The 24,381-nt window shown below is 44.3% G+C and overlaps 1 protein-coding gene across 6 annotated transcripts in view; it reads left to right on the forward strand.

The window, feature by feature from the left end:
- COL26A1 (collagen type XXVI alpha 1 chain) overlaps positions 1–24,381 on the forward strand; it is a 169,741-nt gene that overhangs the window by 23,220 nt on the left and 122,140 nt on the right. For 4 of the 6 annotated variants that reach the window (XM_064729383.1, XM_064729385.1, XM_064729387.1 and 1 more), the window contains exon 3: positions 9,825–9,928. In XM_064729383.1, the coding sequence (XP_064585453.1) occupies positions 9,825–9,928 (104 nt within the window). The remainder of the gene's footprint in view (positions 1–9,824; positions 9,929–24,381) is intronic. The other 2 variants (XM_064729384.1, XM_064729388.1) reach the window with 1 other exon arrangement.

Genomic DNA, 24,381 nt, shown 5'->3' on the forward strand with positions numbered 1-24,381 from the left:
AATGTTCAGAGTGAGTGGGCAGGTGAGCAGGGGTGCTGGGTCAGTGGTCCTGTGGGACTTGTTGGTATCAGTCCCCACACTCAGGGCTGTAGTGGAAATATTGATCCCATACACTGGTAAGCTGTGATCAAATCCCTTACAGGCAACGGAGAACAAAGGTAATGTGCCCTGTATCTTTTGGGGTGGAATTTCTTTAGACTTCCTGGATTTCAGTATCCTTTAAAGACACCTCAAAACAGAATGTTCTCTCCTCAGACAAGAAACAAAGCTTAAAAACAGCTACATGTCAAAAACTTGCCCTGAGTCTGCTTTGCCTTTTGATCATTTATAGTCTTGGAACCTACATGTAAGAAGGAAAAAGAAGTGTGAAATAGCTGTCCCCAGCTACCACCTTTCAGTAAAATGTCTGCATTGTTGTGCTTTGCCTTCTCTGAAAGGCATTCTCAGAGCAGAATAGTGTTACCCACCCAGTTGGGAATTGGGGCAAAAAAGCCATTGTGCTGTAAACTTGCACCTAGCTTCTAAAACAATTTCCCGAATAGACAAGGCATAACTCACAGAACTCAGTCATTTTATTGTTATTGTTACTAATTCACCCACAGGGCACTGGTTGAGGTCCCCCTGTAGTTGATAACCTGGCCAGAAGGTGACTGCAGGCTGAGCCCCACCTCCCTGTTCTTGTGACACTTCATCTAGAACTCACATCTTGCATGGGGCTGTTCCCATTGTTGGTTCTCCAGTTTCCACTTGGCCAGTGGTCAGTCTCAGTTTTTTCACTTGTAATATATCTGCTTTGGTGTCTCTTTTGTCTTTATGCAAGGCTGTGGTTGAAACACTTCATATTTTACACTGTCATGGCCAAACTTCTGTTGAAGCTTTTTAATTTCCCAGGCTTTTTAGGCACATAATTGTCATTAGAAACTTGTGAGCTTTCACCTTGTCTCCTAAACTTGCCAAAAATCTTAGTTATTTTTCGTTTTTAACACAACTGGAATTTCATAAGAACCAAACATTTGATCTTGCTATTAGTAAAAATTCCTTTTGTGGGCCCCTGCAGTTGATTGATGCCATTGATTCTTACATTAACCCAGAGACTTTAGGAGTAGTGTGTGCTGTTGTGACATTGTTCATGGAACATTTTCAGTTTCAAATGTAGTTTGGTTTGTTTGCCTGATGAGTCCAATTGTTTGGAGACAATGCAGAACAGCAGAAGACATCTCAATTTTTCTTTCTGTGTGAAAATATCATGGAAAGAAGCTGGGGTTATTAAATATTCAAGATCTCAGCTGGTGAAAGCTCAGCTAACAGGAGCTGCATTTTTGGAAGATGATCACTATGGAGAAACCTTCCTGAAGAGATGGGAGGACATCAATGCTCTGTTCCCTTTGGGCTGGGAGGAAATGCAGGACAAGAGGATGGAACCCTTCCAGGGAAATGCCTGTATGCCTCTAGGCACATATTGCATGACATTCTTGCATAAAGTAGAGAAAGACCCTGCACCTCTTTCCCAAGGATCTCTCAGAAAGCTGCTGACAAAATGCTGGAACTCATCCACTTATCTTCAGAGGTAAAACAGGTCCTTGATAATTTCCCCTACTGCCACCATCTGAAAGGAGACCCCCAAGAAAGAGTAACAGCAAAGGTGGGATCTGAGATCTGAGAGTTGAATGGGCTGTTGGATGTTATCCCCAGCCAAGACATCTTCTATAAGTGGTTGTTTGTTTTCAGTAATGCACCTGACTTTGATAAGAGAATGAGAACAGCTGCTGAAAATGATGACTCTTGTGAGTGTGACTGCTGTGGGCAATGTCTGGCACCCTGAGCCAGGTTGTGTGACAGAGATGATGTTTTCTGAGCACACAGCAGCCTAGCACTGCTTTGTTCCCAGCCCATAGGGATGCTTGAAGTGGCTTTCTTTTTTTTCTTGGAGTCAAGCTGAAGTTCTAAAACGACTTTTTTTTTTTTTCTTTTTTTGTTAAAAACCTTTTTCCTCCTCTCGCGCCAAAATGAGTATTGTCTTTTTAGGAAACATCAATCTCGCTCCTAATTCAGGTAAACCCCATCTCCTGTTTTCAGATGAAAACTCCTCATGCATAATGGATAGAAATATAGAAAGGATAGTTCCCAAAGTCACAAGGCAGTGTAGTGCCTTTCCTGTTGAGAAACTGGCTTTGAAGGGGCTTGTAAGAGTTTAGCAGCCACCAACCTGAACAGCTTCCTTTGACAGGTCTCTGAAAATCCTTGCTGAAGATGAACAGAGCACAAAATTCAACCTGGCTGCCCTACTTGTTTCTGTTTCCTCCTTACCTTGTCTGTATCAGTCTCTCTTTTTGGGATTTCTGGAATTCTGGCTTCAGCAAGGTCAGGCTCGTTCCAGGTCTGGTAGTGGCTAAAAATGTTCTTGTTCTCTACATCCCTGCAGTTGTTCAGGTAATATAAATATATATACTTTTCTTTTGCTGAAAAAGTAAATTTGAAATGTCTTTTGGCTTTCTCTTGTTCTTTTCCAGGGAGGTTTGTGGTGCCTGAGCTTGAATTGAAGGGCACAGAGTGTTCTGTGTGGCTGTAAGCAATGCAACGTGTCAGCAAGCCATTGGCACCATTTTCCTTTATAGTGTTTCTCCCAGCTGTGATTTGAAACAAACTGTTTTCATCTCCTTGTTTACAGGAGTCAGCCATATCTGGGAGAGCTTTCACTCTGCCAGCACCCCTTATCAGGCTGCTCACTAGCAAAAGGGATGTCAGCCAAGGAAAAAGGCATCTCTCAGCCTCGTGGTGACAGCTGAGAGGGGCTCTCTGCTACAGAGACTCTGCTTTCAAGCAGACATTGCTGGGGCCAGACAGGATTTAATCCTTTTCCTGTCTCCCATTCATTCCTGTTGGGTTTCTTTCCCTTACTGCACAAACTGCAGCTCAGAGTCAAGCCTTTGGCAGAGGAGGATCTGTGAGATCCCAGCCTTGCAGCCCTGGCTGTGGGATGTCCTTGCTGTCCATTCACTTGCTCCTGGGAAGCTGCTTCAGCAGGAGTGTCACCATCTGGGCTGGGATGAGCTGCTCTGTTCCTGCCCTCTGCCCCAGGCTCTTAATTTAGCTTGGGTGCTGAGTTGCTCTGGAGCAGTCTTGGCTGGAGGATTTCCCTCAGCAGATCTGTTCTTGAGCTCTCTCCATTTGTGCAGTGAAGGCTTCAGCTCCTGTGTGCCACAGGCTGTGCCCTTGCTGTGTCACACTCCTGGTGCACGGGCAGCTCTGCAGCAGCCTGGCTGAAAGCTTCAAACTCATGTGCCATTTGTCTGTCTAAAGGAAAGGACAAAGTCCCTACCTTGGGGTGTCAATGGGAGCCTAATCTCTGGTTCTCTGCTGCCTGCATGGTTGTCCCCAGCCTGGTAAACCCAATTGTAACCCTTCTCCTTAGCAATCCTTTTGCTGCAGCAGCTGCAGGGTGATGCCCAGTCCTGCCCTGCCTGGGACACTGCACTCCTCAAGGCTCACTCAGAAGGGTGGTCTTGAAGGCCAGGCAAGGATTTGAGACCTTTCAGTTGTTGGAGCTTCTGTGACCTCCTGTACCTTCAGACCACCAATGCCACCTCACCTGTAAGGTGAAAACAGAGCTGCTTTTGTCTTACTGTGTTTTATGGCACAACAGGGCAGCTTCTTGCTATACTCTAGCTGGCCAAAATCAGCCAACTTTTGATTAGACTATTTGTGTATGATTGTTGTGGTCAGTAGTGTCTTTGGAGGTAAATGGATGGGATGAGTGGCCTTGGCAGATCATGTGCTGTTACAGCCTTCAGAAGACAAACACTTTCTGCTTCAAACTGTTGTTGCCTTGAAAATCCCCATCTTCTCTGGAAAATCCCCATCTCATCTCTGGAAATGTTCTTCATTTGTGGTGGGATATTCCACCTCCTCTCTTAGTTGTCCCATCCTTGAAAATGAATGTTCCCATCCAGGCTGAGTTTTTATTATGCTTTGCTGTACTCTGTGGTCACAGAGCTGTCTCACTTCAGCTTTTGAGTCTCCTGTCTCTGCAGCATTTTCTGCCTTCAGAGATTTTGAAGATTTTCCAGGAAACCCACAGCTGGCTTGTACAGGAATGTGTTTACCTGGTCTCTCCCTTTAATAAGAATCACTGAAACTCCAAACATTAAATTATTCATCTGTTGGCTTTAAACTTCACCCAGAGATGGGAGAGATGGCAGGAAGTGTTCTTGCAGCACAGCAAATCTGGGCTGTGATGCCCTTTCAGCTGCCTGTCACTGCCTGGGTTTTTATTTCAGTACTGTAGCTGGTTTGGCTTATCACAAATACTCTGTGCATTTCATGTAAGCAGACTACACATCTTGCATGGATCATCTTGTTTGGTGTTTTTGAATGCTGGGTTTTCTTTTTTTTCCTTCTTTTCATTTAAATTGAACACATTACTGCTCCCGGAGGGATTTTACAAGCTGGTTTGTAGAATAACAAAGAAGGAATTCTGCAGGCTCATCCAATTTGGTCTTCTGTGCTTTTGAAAACTCTGTTGCTACAGGGTCAGTAGGAGAAGTTGGGGCTCTGTCACCCAGGAGATTGGCCTGTAGATGCTGTTTCCCCTCAGTTTCAGAACTAGTAATGCCACAGGGAAATCCTTCTCTCTTTCTTGCTTTCCAGTCAATTGAATAATAAATCCCAGAGCTTATTCCAGTGCATTAGGATTGCTATTTGAAGTCCTGTTACACATAAACTCTTTTATGTGTTTAATTCCCTTACAACTCCACATCTTGGAGAGAAATGTGCTTGGAAAAAGGCATCTGCTCTCTGAAGCACACATGGGGTAGAAATGCAGGATGAACAGTGCCCCTACAGCAGGACAGACAGAGGCTCTGGGTGCGTGGGATTGGAGCTGTAGCACAAAGGGGCATTCTCAGCTTTGAACAATGGCTGTGTGCTGCTGCCTGGGCACAGGTGGAGGGTTACCTGTTCCAGGGCTTGTGCTCAGGCTGCTGATTGAGGCCTTTTGATCTTGCCCAGACATTCTCTGAGCACTCCTCCTCCCTGCTGCAGTGCTGCTCTGCAATAGCACTGACATCTGATTGTTAATAAAGGCAGGAGCTGATGATTTCTCTGTGGTGGCATAGAAACATCTGTCTCTGTGTCTTTGGCCCTTTTTCTTGAGACAGAGAGACTCAATTTTTTTTTGCTGTGGACAGCAGGGCATGGCAGGTAGATCAGTTTGTTTCCTGGATTTAGCATTTTGGTAAGTTTGAACCAGATGTGTTCAGAGCTAAACAAAATCTTCCTCCCCATTGGCAAAGACAGAAGACACAATGAGCTCCAACACTCCTGCAGCTGCAGGTTGGTTGTTTTTTGTTTAATCTGATGTCTGCAGGAGCATATTTGGAGCTCCTCTGGTTATGTTGTTCCCTGGAGAAGTACTCTGTTTGTGGTAGGGAAGCTGGAAGGGTTGGGGCTGCAGGAAAAAAGAGCACAGCTTTGAGTCACAGTGATGGTGTCTGCCATGCCTGTGAGTGCAAATGAGATGGCAGAGGTGCTTCTTGTCCCTGCACCAGCTGTGGCACTGCTTTGAGGTGAAGTTGTCTTGTCTGTGTCTCACACAGGAGCTCCCTGGTGTAATCAGTGTCTGGTAGGCTTTGAGAGGAGGGTTATGATGGTCTGTCTGGGCATGTGGTGTTGGGAACTAAATATATATTTGATAGCTTCTCTGAGCTCTTAAACTCCCTTCTTTCCAAGTGCTCTGAGATATGGTTACTTAACTTGATGGATTTGAAATCTGATTTCTGAACACTCTGATTTTCTGTGGGGAGTTGCAGGGTTTTGGCATGTCTGTAAATCGGGGCTTTGGTACCAAGAGTTGGAGAAACTACCCAGGCTTTGTCCTGGATGCCTTTTGATGCACTATTGGAATGAAGATGAGGGTCCCTGGACTACAAGGCGGCAGACTTCAGTGCCATGAGAGAAGCAGGCAAACCAGAGCTTGGATTCCTTGGTTTCTGGACTCTTTGCCAGTCAAAAAGGCAAGTTCATTCATCTTGTGATCCTGAACCCTATCAGGAAGTGATGGTGATCCAATCTGGGGCTTGAATAGAAACCAATAGGAGCCTCTGAGGGTCACTGAGGTCTCCTTGGGCACAAACTGCAATGGCTGAATGGGTCACAGTAACAAAACCTTCTCTTGTGATGTGGAAAGGAGTTTCACGCCTTCCTTCTCTGTGGTCTTTGTGCGCAAACAGCTTTGTTTGTGAATGTCAAAGGGCAGGGGAAATCCAGAAAGGGTGAAGGTATTTCCTGTGTGTGACAGCCTGTCCTGCTTGGGTCATGGCAGAGATCACCCTGTCTCTTTTGACCTGATTTTTGAGGCTTTCATCCAGGAATGTGACACTCTTCCCCTTTCTTGTGTCATGTCTGCCTGTTGTGTTCAGTGACACCTCCTTGAAAACAAGGGGAATACATCCTTGTGTGCTGAGGAGTGAGACTCCTTGGCTGCCATCCCTTGGTGTGTCCTGACCTCTCCAGTGCTTACAGCTTTGTACCCCCAAATCAGTTCATCAGTCAGCTCATGCTCCTTCCCCAAATTACCTCTTCCTTGGCACTCACTTAGAGCCACAAGCAAGAGATGCTATTTCCCAAATGATAATTGCATGTGGACAGGCTTGTGTAGCTCATCCTACAGGGATCAGGCAGCTCCAAGGGCAGCCATGTGTTGGCTCTGCTCTAGGAACAGCTACTTGAGCTTTCTTTGGAGAAAAAAAGTTGTCCCACTCCCTGGGATGTTGTTGTGAAGCCTCAGCAAAATCCCTGGAAATGACTCCTGACTCTTGCAGTGGGGTGGCAGATCCTGGTGGTTTGTTCTCCATGAAGTGCTTGGGGTTCTCCTGCTGAAGGGAGCTGTGTGCTGAGCACATCCTTTGGCTCCCTGAGGAGCAGAGCAGTGCAAGGTTGTGGCTCCTCCAAACTTCTTCCCCTCTCCTTTGGCAGGTTTCTGTGCAGTGTTTGTGGCTTGAGTGACATCCAAGGGAAAGGCTTCCCTATTTTGCTACCAATCCTTTTTTCTGCCTCTTGTGTTTTCCACACATTTTCATTCAGGGGCTTCTGATCTTTAACAGGTATCTTCCTTCCCTCTCCTTTTCCATATATTTTTTTCATCTCCTTCAGTTGCAACACTACCAGTGTAAGGTGGTGGTGATGCTTTGCTAAAGGTGCTTTCTGTGCTTCCCTCCTGGAACAGGAGTCATAAATCTGCATGATGTGTCTGCACCAGCACACCTTGGTGCCATGTCACATAATTGAGGAAAAATGAAGCTGTGAAGGACAGGGCAACTTCAGAACAAATTGAATTTGCAAACTGGGCCCACTTCAGATGCCTGAGTTGAACAGTTGAACAGAGCTGCATACATCAGGACACTTCCAGGGAATTCAGGGTGGGTGGTAGACTGTGACAGCTGAGCTACACGCTTGTCATGCCCTGAGAAGTCCTCCCTCATTTGAGGATTAAACTAGAGCTACTTCCCCGACACAGAACTGCTGCCAAAATTCCAGTCTGGCTCAAGCCACTCTCCACACTTCATAATGAAGTTTGAAAGAGTTTTAACATCTTGGTGTTGGCAGAAACATGGTTTTAAAATCACGGTGTGGTTGGAGACACGCTGGCTCTGGACACTGGTAACAAGGCTGGAGACTTTCATCTGAAGGTCAAATCCAGCTGTGGTGTTAGTGACAAAGTCATGAACTTGTGACTGATGCTTTGGGGCTTACGTGTGGAAATGTGTCTGAGTCCAACGCCAGCACTGGGAGTTGGGAGACCTGGGTTCAGTTCCTGGGCTTTGCCAGAGCTATTCTGAGAGACCCTCAGCAAGACACTCACAGTCTTTGGTCTCTTTGTGAAAAAGCACTGAGGTCTACCTACATCAGCGTGTTCCAAGTCCTCAAACTCACACATCTGTGGACTCCTGAACACCACTGGATGCAGAGGAGCAAAGAAATAGGTGGGATGGGCTGGCTCTGTGCAGCCCATGCCAGCCAAGTGCCTGGATCACAGCTGTGGGTGTTAGCAGGGGCTGGTGGGCTTTTTGGCAGTTCCAAGGGTGAGGACATCCTGTTCTCAGGAGACTGTGCTGCTCTCCCTCTCTGGGTGAGGCTGCTCCCCGGGCAGGCAGCCCTGTGCTCAGGAGGAAGCCTGTGCAGCTCACCCTCTCCAGTGGTTACAGCAGAACTTAGTTTCTGTGTTTGGCAGCTGGCACAAATCATCAGCAAACAGCTTCCTGAGAAATTAGCTTCCCAAAGACTCTGCTAACCACGACTGAGCTGCTCCATCTTTCCAAGGCACACATGGGCAGCCTCTCCTGGCAAGCCTTTGTTACTGCTCTTTGGAGCAGCTACCAGGCACTGCAGGGCTGTCCTGGGTGCACACCTGCCTCCCCCTGGAGCAGTTTTGGATGAGATTCATGCAACCTCCAGCTCTGTATTCCCCCCATGCCCAGCTGAGCCCAGCGCTGTCTCTGTCTCCTCTGGCTCTCAGCAGGAGGAGCCTCTTCCCCAGGGACAGGGTGCTCAGGGCTTGTGTCTGCCTGGCTTGGAGAGACAAGCATAAACTGCAGCCTGCAACACTGTAATCCCAAAGCTTCAGACTCTCCCTGTGTGTGCCAAATTCTTTTGGCTGTTAAATAAGGGTAGGAATTTTGAGGGGAACTTGTGGAGTACAACTTCTGTGTTTGCTTTTAGCTTCATGAATAGCAGCAGTGACTTGTTTGGCTGTATACTGGGAAAACTCTGAGCTGCCAGCTTTGACGAGCTGCTGTTTTAAAGGAAAAGTTGTCACTTATGCAACTGTCTGTTTTGTGTTGACTTCAGAATCACTGGTGCCTTGCACAGCCCTGCTGTGTCTGCAGATCACCCTCCAGTTCCCAGAGGGGCTTGGCAGTGCTGTGCTGTAATTGGGACCCTGGGGATGCTGTGCTGCTCACAGAGCTCCCAAACTGTCCTGCAGAACCTTGGCTGTGGTCTAGAGGAGTGTGAGCCTATTTCAGATAGGGGGAGAATTGAGGCACAGGTCAGGCAGCTGGGAAAAGGCTCCAGAAAGGTCCCTGATGTAGTTGTCATGTTGATGTGCTGGTACATCCCAGGTCTGAGTGGTGGGGAAAGGGAAAGCACCTGGGAGATGGGAAACTTTAACTGCTGAGTGAGGAAAGGCTGTTGCCAGCCTCTGTTCAATGTCACAGAAGCCCACATGAAGGGAGAGTGTGGGAAACAAGTCATCATCTCTGCATCTTGCAGGGCTTTGCATTGGTGAGATCACAAAGCTGCTGGTGGTACCTGCAGGAGGAGAGGTGTGGGGAAGGGCCAGTAGAGCACGAGGGCTTAAGGAGGAAAATAAAAGCTGTTAAATCACATCCACACTCTAATAAATGTGGAGGGATAGAATGTAAGAAAATAAAGAGTGCAGAAGGTAGTCTCACACCTGAGGAGTTGCAACTGTACTAATCACCAAAGATTAGCAACAGGCCTGCTCTTAATAGGCCACAGCTGTGTCCAATGAGGATGAGTGCTAAAAAAGAGTGGGTTAGCTGGGTGAGGAGAGAGTTGATGTCTGTACTGTGAAGAAGTAGTCAGTACTGCAAGGAGATGCCCCTGAGAAATCACCGAGAAGGTATGGGACTTCTGCAATACAAGGACAACAAATAAATCCTTGCTGATATTTGTGTGACTCCTTTTTCTGTGGCTGGGGTTGGCTGGGTGCTCTGGGGTGTATCCAGGTGGAAGATGTGCTGTGAATCAGTAACAGCACTGCTGGATCAGGGCACCGTGCTCTGCTGACTCCTTGTTTGTGTTAGTTACAGGACTCTCATCAGGCCCACGTACAAAATGTCCTACAGAACCGTGACCACGCTGGAGTGGAGGTGCTGTCCTGGCTTCACAGGGAGCAACTGTGAGGAGGGTGAGTTATCCAGCAATGCCTCTGTCCTTGTGAGCAGCAAGGATGGAACTGGCTGCCTCGAGCTGGGGTTTGTTCTTTAACGTGCTCTATACACCTCCCAAACACAGGAACAAATCACCTGTTCCCTTCACACCCCATTGTTATCTGAATGTCACACACAGCTCGGAAAGGTGGTCTTGGAAAACAGATCTTTCTGAATGCCTGCAAACAGGCCTGAATGGGGAGGGGGGAAGAAATAAAGAAAGAAAAGGGAATCAGGGGTGACCTGCTTAAAGATGTGCTCGTGCTTGGCATCCTTGGTGTGTTCAGAAAATGTGCTTTCTCCTTTTTGTGTGTTATCTTCTCCCTGTTCCTGTTGTCGCCATCAGTTGCTGCATCCAATAAAAAGCTGGTTCCTGGATGCTGCTTCTGTAAAGTCTGGACATAAATAATGTGTGCTCCCAGAAATCTTTGAGCCAATACCTTTGGTTCCCTTTCCTACCTGCTCCTTGACTTATTGGTGTAACATTCACGTGTGTGTGAACTGTTTTCACATGTGTGAAAACAGTTCCCTCCACTCAGAGGAAAAGGGCTCTCTCCAGAGGAGGAGGAAAAAGTATTTTCCTTTTTTTAATCACAACAGGGCATGTTTTACATTTTTCTTCCTAACATTTTCTATTTTAACTGTCTGGGGATTTGAAACAAGTCCTGCTTCTCCACCAATATCAGGTTTAGGTATTAAGGTATCTGCTGAACCTGACTTGAGAGTTCACAGCTTATGAATGGGAGAAACTGAGCCTGGAGTTTTCTGCTCATTTGCATCAGGTCAACACAGCCTGTCTCTGGTTGCTGAAGGGTCAGAGGGGGTGTCCAACATCTCTGAGTCTGCTGTTTGTGCTGCTTTTCTTTGTGCTGTGATATCTTAATTCCAATCCCACCATTCAGGCACATCTCTGCCGAGGAAGTTGTCTCGTTGCAGTCCCAAAGAGTGATGGCTGCAGACAGCAGCTGGCTCCAGGCTGCTGAGCAGACAATGGCTTCCCAGAAGCTCCAGAAAACCCTTACAAAGTGGCAAAGCTACCCAAAACTGCAGTCTGCAGGAGAGAGCTGTACATTTTAATATAACGCTAAGAGAAGTGTGTCACAGACATGTTTTATGAAAAATCCTTTCCTTAGGATTTTTCCTCCTGTGAAGCTGAGAAGCCTCAGGAACAAAATTTAAACAATGGCTTTCTGCTGCTGTGGAATGCAACAGGTGCATCTGTGATTGGTCTCATGTGGTTGTTTTTAATTAATGGCCAATCACAGTCAGCTGGCTTGGACTCTGTCTAAGACACAAGCCTTTATTAGTTTCTTTTTCTATTCGTAGTAAGCCTTCTGATTAAATCCTTTCTTCGATTCTTTTAGTATAGTTTTAATTAATATACATATAAAATAGTTTTAATTAATATAATATATATCACAAAATAATCAATCAAGCCTTCTGAAACATGGACTCAGATCCTCATCTCTTCCCTCATCCTCAGACCCCTGTGATCACCGTCACAGAACTGAGCAGAGAGAAGCTGCTTTGTGCAGCTTGAGTTTCCAGCTGTCCCTGCAAGGCAAGGGGAGCTGGGGCTGGTGGCAGAGCTGAGGATGTGCCTGGTGACCTGAGGAGCCCCTGTTCGTGCCTGTAGGTTTGGACAGGTGTGAGTTATTGCAGCTTAGTGGTGCTGCTGGTGCAAAGGAGAGATTCCAGCCCCCCCCTGCAGTGCCAGATCTGTCTCAGCAGAGTTCAGTGGAAATAAAAAGCCAACATGAGCTGGTTTGAGAAAGCCGGCAGTGATCTCGCAGGAGCAGCTCTGTGCAACGAGGTGACAATTTTATACAGCTACTTTGAAAGGTGGAACTGTTCTTTTGGGCTTGGATATGGTCTGTGGAGTGTGAGAAGAAAGCCAGTAGTAAGCCCTTACTTTCAAGTGTGAGATTCTTTTTACCTTTTTTTTCCCTCTCCTTAAAACATCTGGTGCTACTGACAGTCCCATATCCTTGAATGAAAGAGGAAAATAAAAAAGACCCTTTCTAGTGCAGCAGGGTTGGCCCCTTAGTTTTTAGTGTAAATACTGGTGCTAGTGGTCTGCATGGCCCTTCAAGCTGTCAATTTTAAAATGGAAATATTTACTTACTCTTTATGTTAATCCTTAATGTTAGTGTCACTTGGAAATCAAAGTAAAAAAGGCTAAAAATAGGCTGGTTTAGGGTTTTTGGCAACCCAATATGAGGCCTTTTGTACTCTTTCCTTTCTGTGCTCTCCCCTGCTGCAAGATTGGTTCCTCTGAGAGGGTGGGATGCTTATCTGTGTGATTCTTCCTGGAAACAGCAGACAAAAGGAAACAGAAAACTAAACTGAAGCAAAACAAAAACAGTGCAGTGCTGAAGCCACAGTGAATTAGCAGGGCAGAACCTCAAAATGCTTTCATCTTTCTTTGGTAGTTAGATTCCTCCTCAATACTTCATTTCACTTGCATGTGCAGCTGGTGCTTTAGAAGTTGATGTGAGGTAGGTATGACTGGAGGCAGCCTGGACCTGCATTATTTTTAATTTGCTTTCTTGCTGTGCTGCAAATCCTCCCATTCTCTGACAGCCTCTGCTGCCACTGGCAACTGCAGTGGCTCTGAGCTTCCATGCAACATCTCCTGGTTCCAGAGACTGAAGGGAAACTCTTCCTTTCCCAATGGGCCTTGGGACAGTCAGGGTGTGTTTCCCTCAGGGGGATGGATTAAGCCAGCAGAGAATGGATTGATGAAGCACCAGAACAGTTCTGGGAGCTGTGTGTGCATGGGCATGGATGAAGGTAGTCTTTGATGATATAAATCTGCCTATAAGATCTATTGATTCCTTCTTTAACCCACTATAAGCAGAGTTAATATTTGCTCCAGTTTTGTGCTGTTCTGGAGCAGTGTCTTTTGGGGGAACCACTGCAGCACAGATTATTTTTACTAGCTGTCCTTATATCAAACCTTCCTTGCCCTTTTAAAATTTATTTATTTTAGCATTGTATGAAGGAAGACAGGATAGGGTGAACCAAGGAAAGAAGTGAAAGAATTTGAAGCCATTCAGAGGCTGCAGCTATTTCTGATACCATAACTTGTGATCTCCCAAATGGCAGGTCAGCTTTTCTTTTGCAAAAGCAGCAGCTCACTGTGGGTGTCTAGCCCCAAAATATGACAGACTCCTGATGAGACTGGTTTGCTGGAAATGCCTTCAGTGGGAAAACCTCCCTCTGCTAGAGCAAGGTGCTAAATGTAATTAAATCACTGAAGTGTCTCCATCCTCAGTTGTAAGGTAAACTTACTATCCTGGTAAGTTTAGCTTGAGACAGTCACCACTGCAGCGTCACCAGCTGACAGACACCTACATTAACACTGAAAGCTGAACAATTTTGGATTTAAATTATCCTGGGAATCTAATTCCTGCATTGGAGCTGATAAAAAGCAGCATTGTCTGGAGGAAGCCCAGCTCTAGAGGTGGATGGAGATTTTGCTCTCCCATTGATTTACTGAGGTAGATTTCCAACCTGTTTCCTTTTTCAAGCTGACACTGCCTGGGGCTTTCTCCCCTTCCTTTTCTTGCTTTCCACTCAGTCCAAGGTGTGTCAGTATTTGAAAGATCTCCAGTTCCTTTACTGGTTTTGTACAACTGTGACCTGCCCATTGAGTTGATAGTCAAAACCCACCAGTTGTACCAGGCCTTCCCAAAGGGTCTCTTTCAACTTCCTTGAATGGAGAAAAAGACTTGATGCAAACCAGTCTGGTGAATATAACTGTCACTAGATACTAACTTTTATTTTCCAGTTTCAGGGGGTTTTTGTTTTGTTTAAAGTGGAGCCCAAGCCCAGGACAGGAAATGAATGCACTGAGCCACCCAGTCTGCTGACTGCTGATATAAAGAACATATGGATGAGGGCAGTGCAGGGGTGAAGTGCTTTAGCCCTTGCAATCATGCATCAAGCTGATTGATTTGAATCCAAGATGATGCTGACATTTCAACTCAGCCTTTTTTTCTATATGGCTGAAAGTTCAAAGGCAAATGCAACCTCTTGGGAGAGGAAAAGTGTCCCCAGCAAGTTCAGGGGCTCAGCATTGCCCTGGAGCTCTCCAGCCAGGCAAGGTCTTATTTTACTTTACAAATATAGCATAGCTTTCTTCCTTGTTTGTTTGTACTGCTTGAGTTTGGGACAGTAGCCAGTATCCTATTTACCCCAGAAGCACATTGATGGTGGACAGCTTAGCTGTTTGGGCAAGAAACAGCTCCCAGAGCAACCTCAGCACCTCTGAAGTGATGCTATTGTGATTCCAATCTTACTTTTTTTTTTTTTTTTTTTTTTACTAAGAATGCAAGTAAGATAGGAAATTTGAGCAGCCTTGTTCAAGTAATGGCTTAACTAGAGAACTTCCTTTTAGATTTTTTAAAAATGTCTCCCTTTCCTCATATCAGTTCTTGGAATATCCTGATTTCCTTCTAATAACTATTATTTGCATCTTTCTTGTCATCCTGATATTTTTAAAACCTCTTAAGATTCCCATGTGTTTACAGTTTTCAAAGCAGCATAAGAAACTGAGGACTTTCCTCTTGATAAGATAGAGTGCAAAAACAGTTTTCATTTTTACTGCTGGTTTACCAAATTTCTTGGTCCCAAGAGGAGAAATGCAGAACAACACTGCCAGGAAAATCTTAAATGAGTAAATGCAATTATGAGACAAAATTTTATGAGACTGGGAGAAAGGACATCAAAACAAGAGACCTGAAAGTTTGAAAGCTCATGGGAGTGCTCTGAAGAAAAGAGAATTCCAAGTGGTGTTAATGGGACCTCACTTCTCCATCCTTGTCCTTCTTCCCCATGAACCATTAAAACACAGAACTGTCCATGATGTGAAAATGCAACACAGAGATGATAAAGTAACATTTCTGTAGTATCACACCAGTTCTCTCCAGGAGTTGAGCTTGTGTGTTCTCCTTTCCTCAAGTCCCTCAGTTCCTTCCTCGGCAGAGTTTTTTTGAGCTTTTTAATCTTCCCTTAGAAACTGAGAAAGTGTAAGAGAAAGCAGTGGGAGTCAGAGCCATTGCAGTGCCTGTTCCTGCTGAATCCTGGTTCAGTGATGCAGCTGAGTCCAGCTTCTGTCATAAAACAAAAGCTTCCATGTGAACACTGAAATTCCCCCCAAGGTGATTTTTCTCAGTACCCTCTGACCAGCTGGGCAGTTCTGTGCTGCAGACATTGCAGAGTGAGCTTCCTTCCCTCCAAGTTTGGATCTAACAGGGATGTAGTTTTCTCCTAGAGACTGGTTCAGTAATTCCTTTAGGGAAATCTGGCTTAGCTCCTCATTTGAGACCTTTGAAACCAAGTACAACTTTTGATTGCACACAGAAAATATTTTTTCTGAAAATATCTTTTCATGCCAAAGTTTGTTAGTTAGATACAGTAAGTGAATTATGTGAATGCATCTTATAGACTATTAAGTGGGATGTGAATTAATTACAGTTTTTAAAGTAGGAGGTAAAATGTGGTAACTATCTCTGTAAATCTACCTTCAAAAATATTTTATGCAAAAAAATCAAAACATGTGAATGTTTTGATATTTTTGCATAAAATATTTTGTTTCCATGATGGAATTGCTGACACATGGAAGTGGCTTCCTGAGCACTGATGTTTGTGATGTAGGTCCCAGGTGCTGGACAGTGCCTATTTTCTTCCATAGCAAACACCTCCTGCTGCTCCAGCGTTCCACCTCCAGCTTGTGCTTCTGGTGGCCTCTTCAATACAAGATCCACCAGAAGCTGCCCAAACCACCCTGCAATGTGTCATCCACCTTCTGTCTGCTCCCATCACCATGCTGACCACTCGGCAGCCTCTGGCTTCAGGCATAGCTTGTGTCACCCCTGATCAAACTGATCACATTTTGTGAGGAGTTCCTGGAGCATATGGTCACTGTTGGAAGTATCCACAGCCTGCTGAGAGCATTTCTGGCATCAGCACTCTGTGACTACTTGAACAATTTCTAAATGTTCATCTTCCTTTTGAATACATAGATTAAAAAAAAAAAAATCCCCGTTAGATTTCCAAATATTTTGACACTGCATTCCAGCATCTGAGTAGTTTCATTTCTTTGGACATTTCTAATCTGAACAGGGAGAATTTTATTGAGCACCTAATGTCAAAATATCTGAAGTGCTAAATATCTGCAGATGTTATCTTAACATAAGTGGGAAAGCTGTATTCTGTATCATTACACTATCCCAAATTTTTTAGCTCCCATCAAATTACTGTGGTATGTAGAGAATCTTTTGTGTTTTTATAAGCTCTTGGCTTTCCCAAACATATGGGATGCTTTCTGCTGTGTATGTCTTAATTCACAAGTGAAGGAACCACCTGTTTATAGTGAATGACTTTCCTTTATGAATTTGCTTTATTTCTAATCAGGACTGAGCATAATCTTCCCCTGGGTAGGGCTGGCCAGGGCTTGGAGCAACCTGGGCTGGTGGAAGGTGTCCCTGCCCATGGCAGGGTGGAATGAGATGAACCTTAAGGTCCCTTCCTACCCAAACCATTCTGTGCTTGTTTCAGACTTGTATAAGCTCAGAGACATCTCTAGTGGTAGATTAGCTATATATTGAAAGCTTTGCACCCAAGGGAGCTCCTGAATTACTTTAGAATAGAATTTGGGAGGTGTGGGTTCTGAAAAGCCTATCCAACCTCTTGACATTTTCTTTCATAATCTTTACTGCCTCCTTCAACTCTGAGCTTTTCACAAGCTACTTTCTCATGCAGCTGTTCCTTCAGAGCTCTTGTTTTCCCCCAAATTATCACTTGGTTCCCATTCATCCTCCCAATGATGAAATTTTATTTGCTTGAGGCTGTTAGAAGGGAGTTGGTTTTTTTCCCCTCTGTGAGTCTCTCATTGTTAGAGCCTTTGGAAGCTGCTGACAGTGTAGTGTCCTCTGGAAAAAGGGACATGTGACATGTTATGCTGTGAATCCTGCAAATGCAGTTAGTACCAAAGTCAGGAAAAACATTCTCCCAAAAAACTCCACCCTGTCTCTCTTTTCCACAGCCATTCCCATGGAGGTGGTGGGGAAAGGGTGGAGCTGTGTTTATACCAGAAGTTGGTGCTGTTTGGAGAGAACACTTCTATTTGCATAGGGAAGAGCTAAATGAGAGGAATAGTTTTTAATTGGTGGCTACTGATCAGTTTGATGCTTTTCAAGTAAATTAATGGAAGAAGAATTAAACCCACCTGCTGATGCTGTTTCCAAGTTTCCTGCTGCTGCACTGACTTGTTTTTTTATCAGGAATAGGAAATGAGGCTTAGGCCTTTGATATGAAATTCCACAGTTGAAAGAGGTGGCAATGAGAAATCTATCTTTCACTCACTTTGCAAGGCTATTACCCACTTAACCAGCTGGTTTGTGTTTAATTTTTGAGCACTTACGAAATTACAGCTCCCTCCCCATCACTTTTCAAGGGCTTAGTTATGAAATGTGTGGATTTAATGTTGCTGTCAAACAGTGCTGAATGGGATGGTTCCTTGAGAAAGAACTTAGTGAATTTCTTGCAAGAGAATACTTGAGTGGCCTGATTTGCAGAGTTCCACTTCTTTTTAGTGCAGTAATTTATTTACTTGTAGTTATCTTTTGATATCTGACTCTAGAAGCAGGGGGGACTTGTGCAGATGTGAACATTGGGGAGGATAAGGGAAAGATGAAGGACAAAGTTCCAGGTTTTCAGGACTTTCACCCCTAGGTGTGACTCTGTGTTCAGAATCCTGCTGCCTCTTATTTCTGTCTTGTCAAATACTGGGGGAGAGACAAGAACATAATTTACACCACACAAATTCTAAGAGACCTGTGCAGAAGTGACCAAATAATGAGTTGTCACTTTGTGTGATGGAGAAATATCTTGTACTCCTGAGATTTAAAGACATGAGGATAAAGGAAGATCCTGAAGATGGGAGACTTCATCACCAGCTTTCCACAGAGAGCAGATACAGGCCAAGGTACTCTTGCAAAAAGTTTTTAATAAGTTTAAGCTGAGTTGTTTACAGTGCAGGCTTTTTGCATGTGTGAGTGGCAAGATGTGTCTGAGGGGGTGTGAGACGAAGGGGAGAGGTTGAAGGAGGCCACAGAGTACATGGGGTGGTGCAGCTGGTAGCAAGCTGAACTGGAGCCAAGATTTGGGGGTGAAGCAATTTATAATACCTATTATATTAATTTTATATATATATATTTTATATATTATACTATTATATTTAAATATATTTAAATAATATACATAATACATATATTTATATAATATAATAATAAATATATAATATATAAAATAATATATAACAAATATATTTATAATATATAAAATATAAATATATTTTTATATTATACCTATTTATATCTTAGGGGCTTTTGCCTTTCCCCCCCTTTTTTAATGCAGGTTTTTCATTAAACAAGTTAATGTGATTGGTACAGTAACACTTGTGTTTTCTGTGGTAACTAATTCCAGTTGTGGGCTGTTCAAAAACATCATCACAAGGAGGGTTTATGCAAGAACAGGATGTGAGCAGGATAAGCCTCATCCACACAAACTTTCTTCAGGAAGAAGAGATTTACTAGGTGTCTAAATCCCCATTACAACTACCCTGGGATGCTTTGCCATGTGGAAAAGATTGCAAGGAATTGGGATCCGAGTGTGGTGGGATAGAATGTAAGAAAATGAAGGCAGTGCAGAAGGTAATCTCACACCTGAGGAGTTGCAACTGCACTAATTATCAAAGACTAGGGACAGATCTGCTCTTAACAGGCCACAGCTGTGTCCAATAAGAAGATGAGGGCTACAAAAGAGTGGGTTTGCTGAGTGAGGAGAGAGTTGGGGTTTGTTGGCTGTGCTGTGGAGAAGGAGTCAGTGCTGCAAGAAGCTGCCCATGAGAAATCACCAAGAAGGTATGGAACTTTTGCAATAAGATGACAACATCCAGGTAGAATTGGGATTGCAAGCCCAGGATTAGGAACAAAGGTGGATTTTCCAGAGAAGTTTGAGGTTGGTTTCATGTTTTGTAGACTTCAAGGTGAAAGGAAGAAGTAAGTATTGAATTCCCATATTGCTGAATCCCAGACTTTATTCTTACTCCATTCCTTGTTATCAAATGGGGAACCAAAAGTGTTCCTCCAAATACTAATTTCTGGTGGAATTTAATTTCAATTTAACATGAAGTGCTAGACAAAAGCATGTTCCATGCATTTCAATGTTGTCTTCTCTATGTGAACCCCTTAAAGGGATAAAGATACCAAAGTTAGTACAGCTTCATTTGGCAAGCTACAGAAATGTGTAACTGCAAACCACACAGCTCACTCAAAAAACCCTCTGTGCTGTCATTAGTGAGGGCTCAGCCTGTGCCTGTTTGGGCAGAGGTGGAAAATGGAGTTGTCCCAGGGACTGTGCTCAGCCCAGCATGGCTTGCTATTCCATTTCCAAGTTACTGCAGGAATGGAGAGCCCTCCCTAATCAGATCTGTGTGTGTTGGAGGCTGGGCAATACTGGGGGTATGTGGTAGACTAGGATTAAAATGCTGTTAAATCTTGATTGAGTTGTAGAGCTGGGCAAGAATCCATGAAGTGAGATTCAATCAAGGATAGCTACAGAAGCAGGAATAATTAAATGCACAGATTTAAATAAGAGATTCTGAAGGTAGTGGGGTCCCAGGGGTGGGAATGGAGTTTGTGGAAGATGTCAGAATGAAGTGTTGCTCAAGTCAGGAGAAGAAATGCCATGTTGGAGTTTGAGGCTACAGGTTCTCTGACCAGGTGTAACATTTACTTCTAAATAATCCATGACACTGCCTGACACACAAGTAGAACTTTCATGGACTGTGGTACCTGCATGTGTTTGTGTTGGTTGTTCTCAGAGAGGTCAAATTTCAGCATTGATTGGAACTTCAGACTTTTAACTGCTAAACCCATGTGAAAGCCAGTCCTAATTGTGCTGTACATCTGAGCCCCAGGACCTTCAATACTGTAAAACAATGTGCTGCATCTGTGAAGGAAAGCGTTTGGCTCAGAAAGGAATGTGCCTTTCATGGTAAATGATGTGGAGTATGTTGTACAGTTAAATAATTAGGCTGCTTAACTTTGGAGGAGTCAGTAGGTGTGTGTTATCCACAGCTGAAAATAGCATCAGCACAAACAAGCTGTTCTAAACATGCCATGACTGCTGGTCATTTAGTCTAACTCATGGTTTTCAGAAACTAGACAAGAAGTAGGTATAGATGACATGATGTCATCTAATGATGACATGCACATGATTACAGAAAGTCTAGGAACTGATTAAATATTTCCTATGAATGTATCACTGCAAGATATCCTGATTGTCACTGCAATATTGTCAAGAAATCTTTTTGGATGATTCTTTAGCAACTTTACCATTCCTAGGTAAATGAAGGCTGGGTAAAACTTACTGGAGAAATGAGCTTTGCTTTTATGTCCCATCATATTTCAAACAATATTTAATAAAACTCTTCACCAAAATACAAGTGAAGCATCACCATTTAACCAAGTTGTACTAGGTCCCTCAACCACCAAAGCAAGAAAAGATGTTGAGGAATGTCTCTGTGCAAATCCCCTATCATGAAGCTCATTAAGGACTGATAAACCTTATTCTGGACTCTAACATATGCTTCTTGTTCGGGCTCCTGATTTGTGTCTCCTTGGATAGTGCATCCAAATCCACAAGTAACATGCAAGTTTGCATTTCATTTTGAGCCCAGCAGGCATACAGCAGTGAGGTTACGAGACCTTTCCAAGTGAGCCTGGAGGGACTTGTTGGCTAGAGTTTGGATCTCTGGCAAGCAGCTCCCTCCAGCTCTGCTCTGCAATAAACTCCGGGTTCAGTCCCCGGCCTCGCGCAGATACCGAGCTGTGTTGCGTGTCTCTGGGTAATCAGTCACTGGGAAGGCACAGATGTTTCAGGATGCACAGCAATGGGTGCAGCGTAAAAGAGAGGCAACAGCAGGGTCATGCTACAGATGCAGCCACATCTCACATGTGTTCCTTCCTGACAGGAGAATTCTTGTAGCATTTGCGGTTTTCTGGTTGCTGATCCCATCAAATGAGGGCTCAAATGTTGATAAAGCTCAGGCCTCTTATTGCTGCTCCCTTAGCCGTGCAGTGCCAGGTATGGCTGATGCCTTCCTTGCAGGCAGGTTCAAGAGAAGGGCATTAAAGTAATGGAGAGGGGTGCACAATTACCCCAGGCAATGGCTGAAATTAATTTGGGCAGCAATTCTAATAAAGTCAGAAGCATTAAAGAAATCTGAGGCTAGAAGATGTCCTAGCCTTCACCTGGTTGTTGAGATAAGAAATGAAAATCTGCGTTTTTCTCTTCTTTTCCTGTAAATGAAATACACTCAAGCCTAAAAGAGAAGAAGCCAGACCAAGTCAGGATTCAGTTTGATGTTTCATTTGTGTGCACATAATTATTTCTGTAGCAGTAATGCTGAAGAAGTTTTGGCTTGTATCCACTGTGGGAAGTGCAGGGTCTGTGTTCATTGCTAGGTGGTCTTTCATTCTAAAAACCTTGAGGGACAGCCAAGGCAGATGGGCTTTAATTAGACTCTGTCCTGCTTGCCAGTGACTGTCAAATGTGTCTCCCCAGATCAAGCACTAGAGCTTTCTGCTGAAGGTGTCAGGTCTTGCTCTGGAAAGAGAGTTTCCTGCAGCATGAGCTGTAGAAAGTGCTGTGGTACCCCTGAGACACCGAGAGAAACTGTGCAGTATCTTGGTTAATTAGTTCTTCAGCGGCCAATTTGGATGGAGATACAAACCTGTTGCTGTTGTCAGCCAGTGTTTAAGCCTCAATGGCAGAGGCCTGTGCTAAGGAACAAAGATTCTGGTTTTCTCTTTACTGGTGTGGAGACTTGTTAAACCCAAGTGGCTCAGAGTACTTGTGTAGGGAAGGCTCTGCTGTGTTGCTGCAGGGCTCTGCACTGTAAAAAGTTACAGCCCATTCAAGGAGGGAGACAAGCTACTCCTAAACTTGGCTTTTTGATCTTCTCTAGTTTAGCCTCAAGTGATTAAGCAAACAGTGTCTTTTCAAGCATTGTCCAGTTGTGTGATCTGCTAAACACATCTCCCAGTGTGATCTGCCAGAGATGCCTTGAACACTGTCCTTGTGCTGTGCACTCACTGGTCCTTGTGGGAACATAAATAAGCAGTTATTTCTATTGCATCTGGTCTGTCTGGGTGGGATGCAGAGGATGGATGTTGGTTTATGTTTAACCTAAACTTGAAGATTCTTGCTTTTGTCTTAATATTAGCACTTACAGCAAGGCACAGCTCTTTATTAGCTACCCAGGAAAACATCCTTGCAAAAGTCCTTTCTCCTTGCAATGAACTCCTTCATCTGCAGTCTGATGTGTCTGTACAAAGGGGTCATTCTTGCTCTGCCTTTATTTTAGGAAAGTAGAATGTCTACCAGCAGTAGTAGTTGGGATACCAACCATAAAACTGTAAGCTCCTTACAGAGCAGTGTAACCCTCACACCCTTCATGGGGGACGTGAATGAGCATTCACATGGCTCCATTAATGCCTAGTGGGCACTTTGTTTTCTTTTACACTTAGCACTGATCTCTTCTACCGTAACAAATGTGAATGTTGTACTCACTAGAATAGAAATCTTCACCCTGGAGTCTCTGTTCTGCTACAGGTTCAGCTGTTAAGCTTTGGTCTTTGCTGATTGATGCAGAAGAGAGCAAAAGTAAATCTGATGCCTCAAACAAATTTGAAATGGTCAGGAGTAAGAGAGGATGGTTTTCCTGAAGTATATCAAAAGCTGATTATTTATCAGTTCTTTCTCTTTGAAATTGAGATGACCCCAGAGTAAATGGGTATCCTTTTTCCTGTCCACATTGTTTTTTACCTTATTTATATCTCAAATAAGCAGAAACTCTGATCTTCACCTGGCTTTTTATGGCAGCTTGTAGAAGAGTAAATGTGAATATGCTGTGACAGCAAACCCTGAATCAACCCTTGGTCACTGCAAGCTGGAACAATTTGAAAACCTGTGTAACCTTTTGACCAAACCTGGGCTGATGTTCAACATCTTTAACAAGAACTGAAGCCAGAACAGCTCTGATGACTTCAGACTTTCATTATGAGCCAGCTGTAGGCTCTAATGTACACCCAGGTTGGGACAGAGGATGTAGTGGGTCAGCTGCACCATTTGGGCAGGAATGTGCTTCCTCTCAAGGGATCCATTGAGAAATGATGTTCTCAAGGCTGCTTTTTGCTTTGGCACTGAAAAGCACTGGGCACTTCTCCTTTTCACCACTGCTCCTGGGCACCAGCCATGTTGGGGCAGTCCTTGCCAGCTTCTGTCATGGTTTTCCTTTGCTCCCCAGCTCTCCCCATGACCTTGAACAGTGAGCAGCTCCCTGGGAATCATCTGCAGCTCTGCACAAACCCTGCACTACAACAGTGGGCCAGATTTGCTGGTCCAGGTGTGCAGCTGATTTGAAATGTGTGTTAATTCCCTTGTTCTGGCACAAATCCCTGAGCAGGTCGATGTCCCATCCATGTGGATTGGAGCAGGCAGGGTTGAGCTAGCTCTGGATCTGCATTAACCAGCTGAACAGAGGCTAACTTCAGTTTGGGTGCAATAAGCAGCCTCTGCTGGTGCACTAGTAGGGGCTCTCTCCCTTTTGCTGTTAGCTGAAATGGATCCCAGTTTCTGAGAGGGTGTTGGAAGAGCTAAGAAGCAATTATCAAGATTTCTCTGATTACTATAGATGACAGATCTGGTCCAACAGAGAGTTGGACCACTGATGTTTATATAATGAGACTGTTGAACCTGTACAGAAAGGGAAGGTGATTTTATTTCAAAACACATCAATATTTTCATTCTACCCACTCACATTCTTGTTACTGTGAGCGTTTGTGTGGTCTGGGTTGGATCACTTGTGGGACATGGACAAAAAGGGACAGTGGTTGTCATATCCTCTGTCTTTTGAGTCTTTCCAGGCTGTTGCAGGAAGCTCGATTTTGGAGAGTCTTTCTTGCCTTCTACATGTCAGCAATAGTTATGATGTTACCTTTTGAATTAGGAGTTTACTTCACAGTCAGTAACTACAACTTAGGGCTTCTGCCTGTTGTCTTTGACCTTTTTTTGGCTGCTGTCTGTCTGTCCACTGAGATAACAGGAAGGAGCACAGTGTGTGTAACCTTCATGTGTGTTTCCTTCTCAGCAATGTTAATGCTTCTGTCAAAAAAACCCAGTTGGGCTTGGGCTAGGTCTTTGTTGTAGATCCCTTCCAACAGGGACTGCTCTAGAAAACAACTTCCCTGTGTGGGACATCACTGTGCCTTTTGAGATTCATGTTGTGGGTTGAGTTCTGCCCAATGCACCTGCAGATCCAGGTTTCTCTTTGGGATCCTGGAGTTGCTTTGGATTC

Source organism: Zonotrichia leucophrys, chromosome 19 (assembly GCF_028769735.1).
Source record: "Zonotrichia leucophrys gambelii isolate GWCS_2022_RI chromosome 19, RI_Zleu_2.0, whole genome shotgun sequence".
Classification (NCBI taxonomy): Eukaryota; Metazoa; Chordata; class Aves; order Passeriformes; family Passerellidae; genus Zonotrichia; species Zonotrichia leucophrys.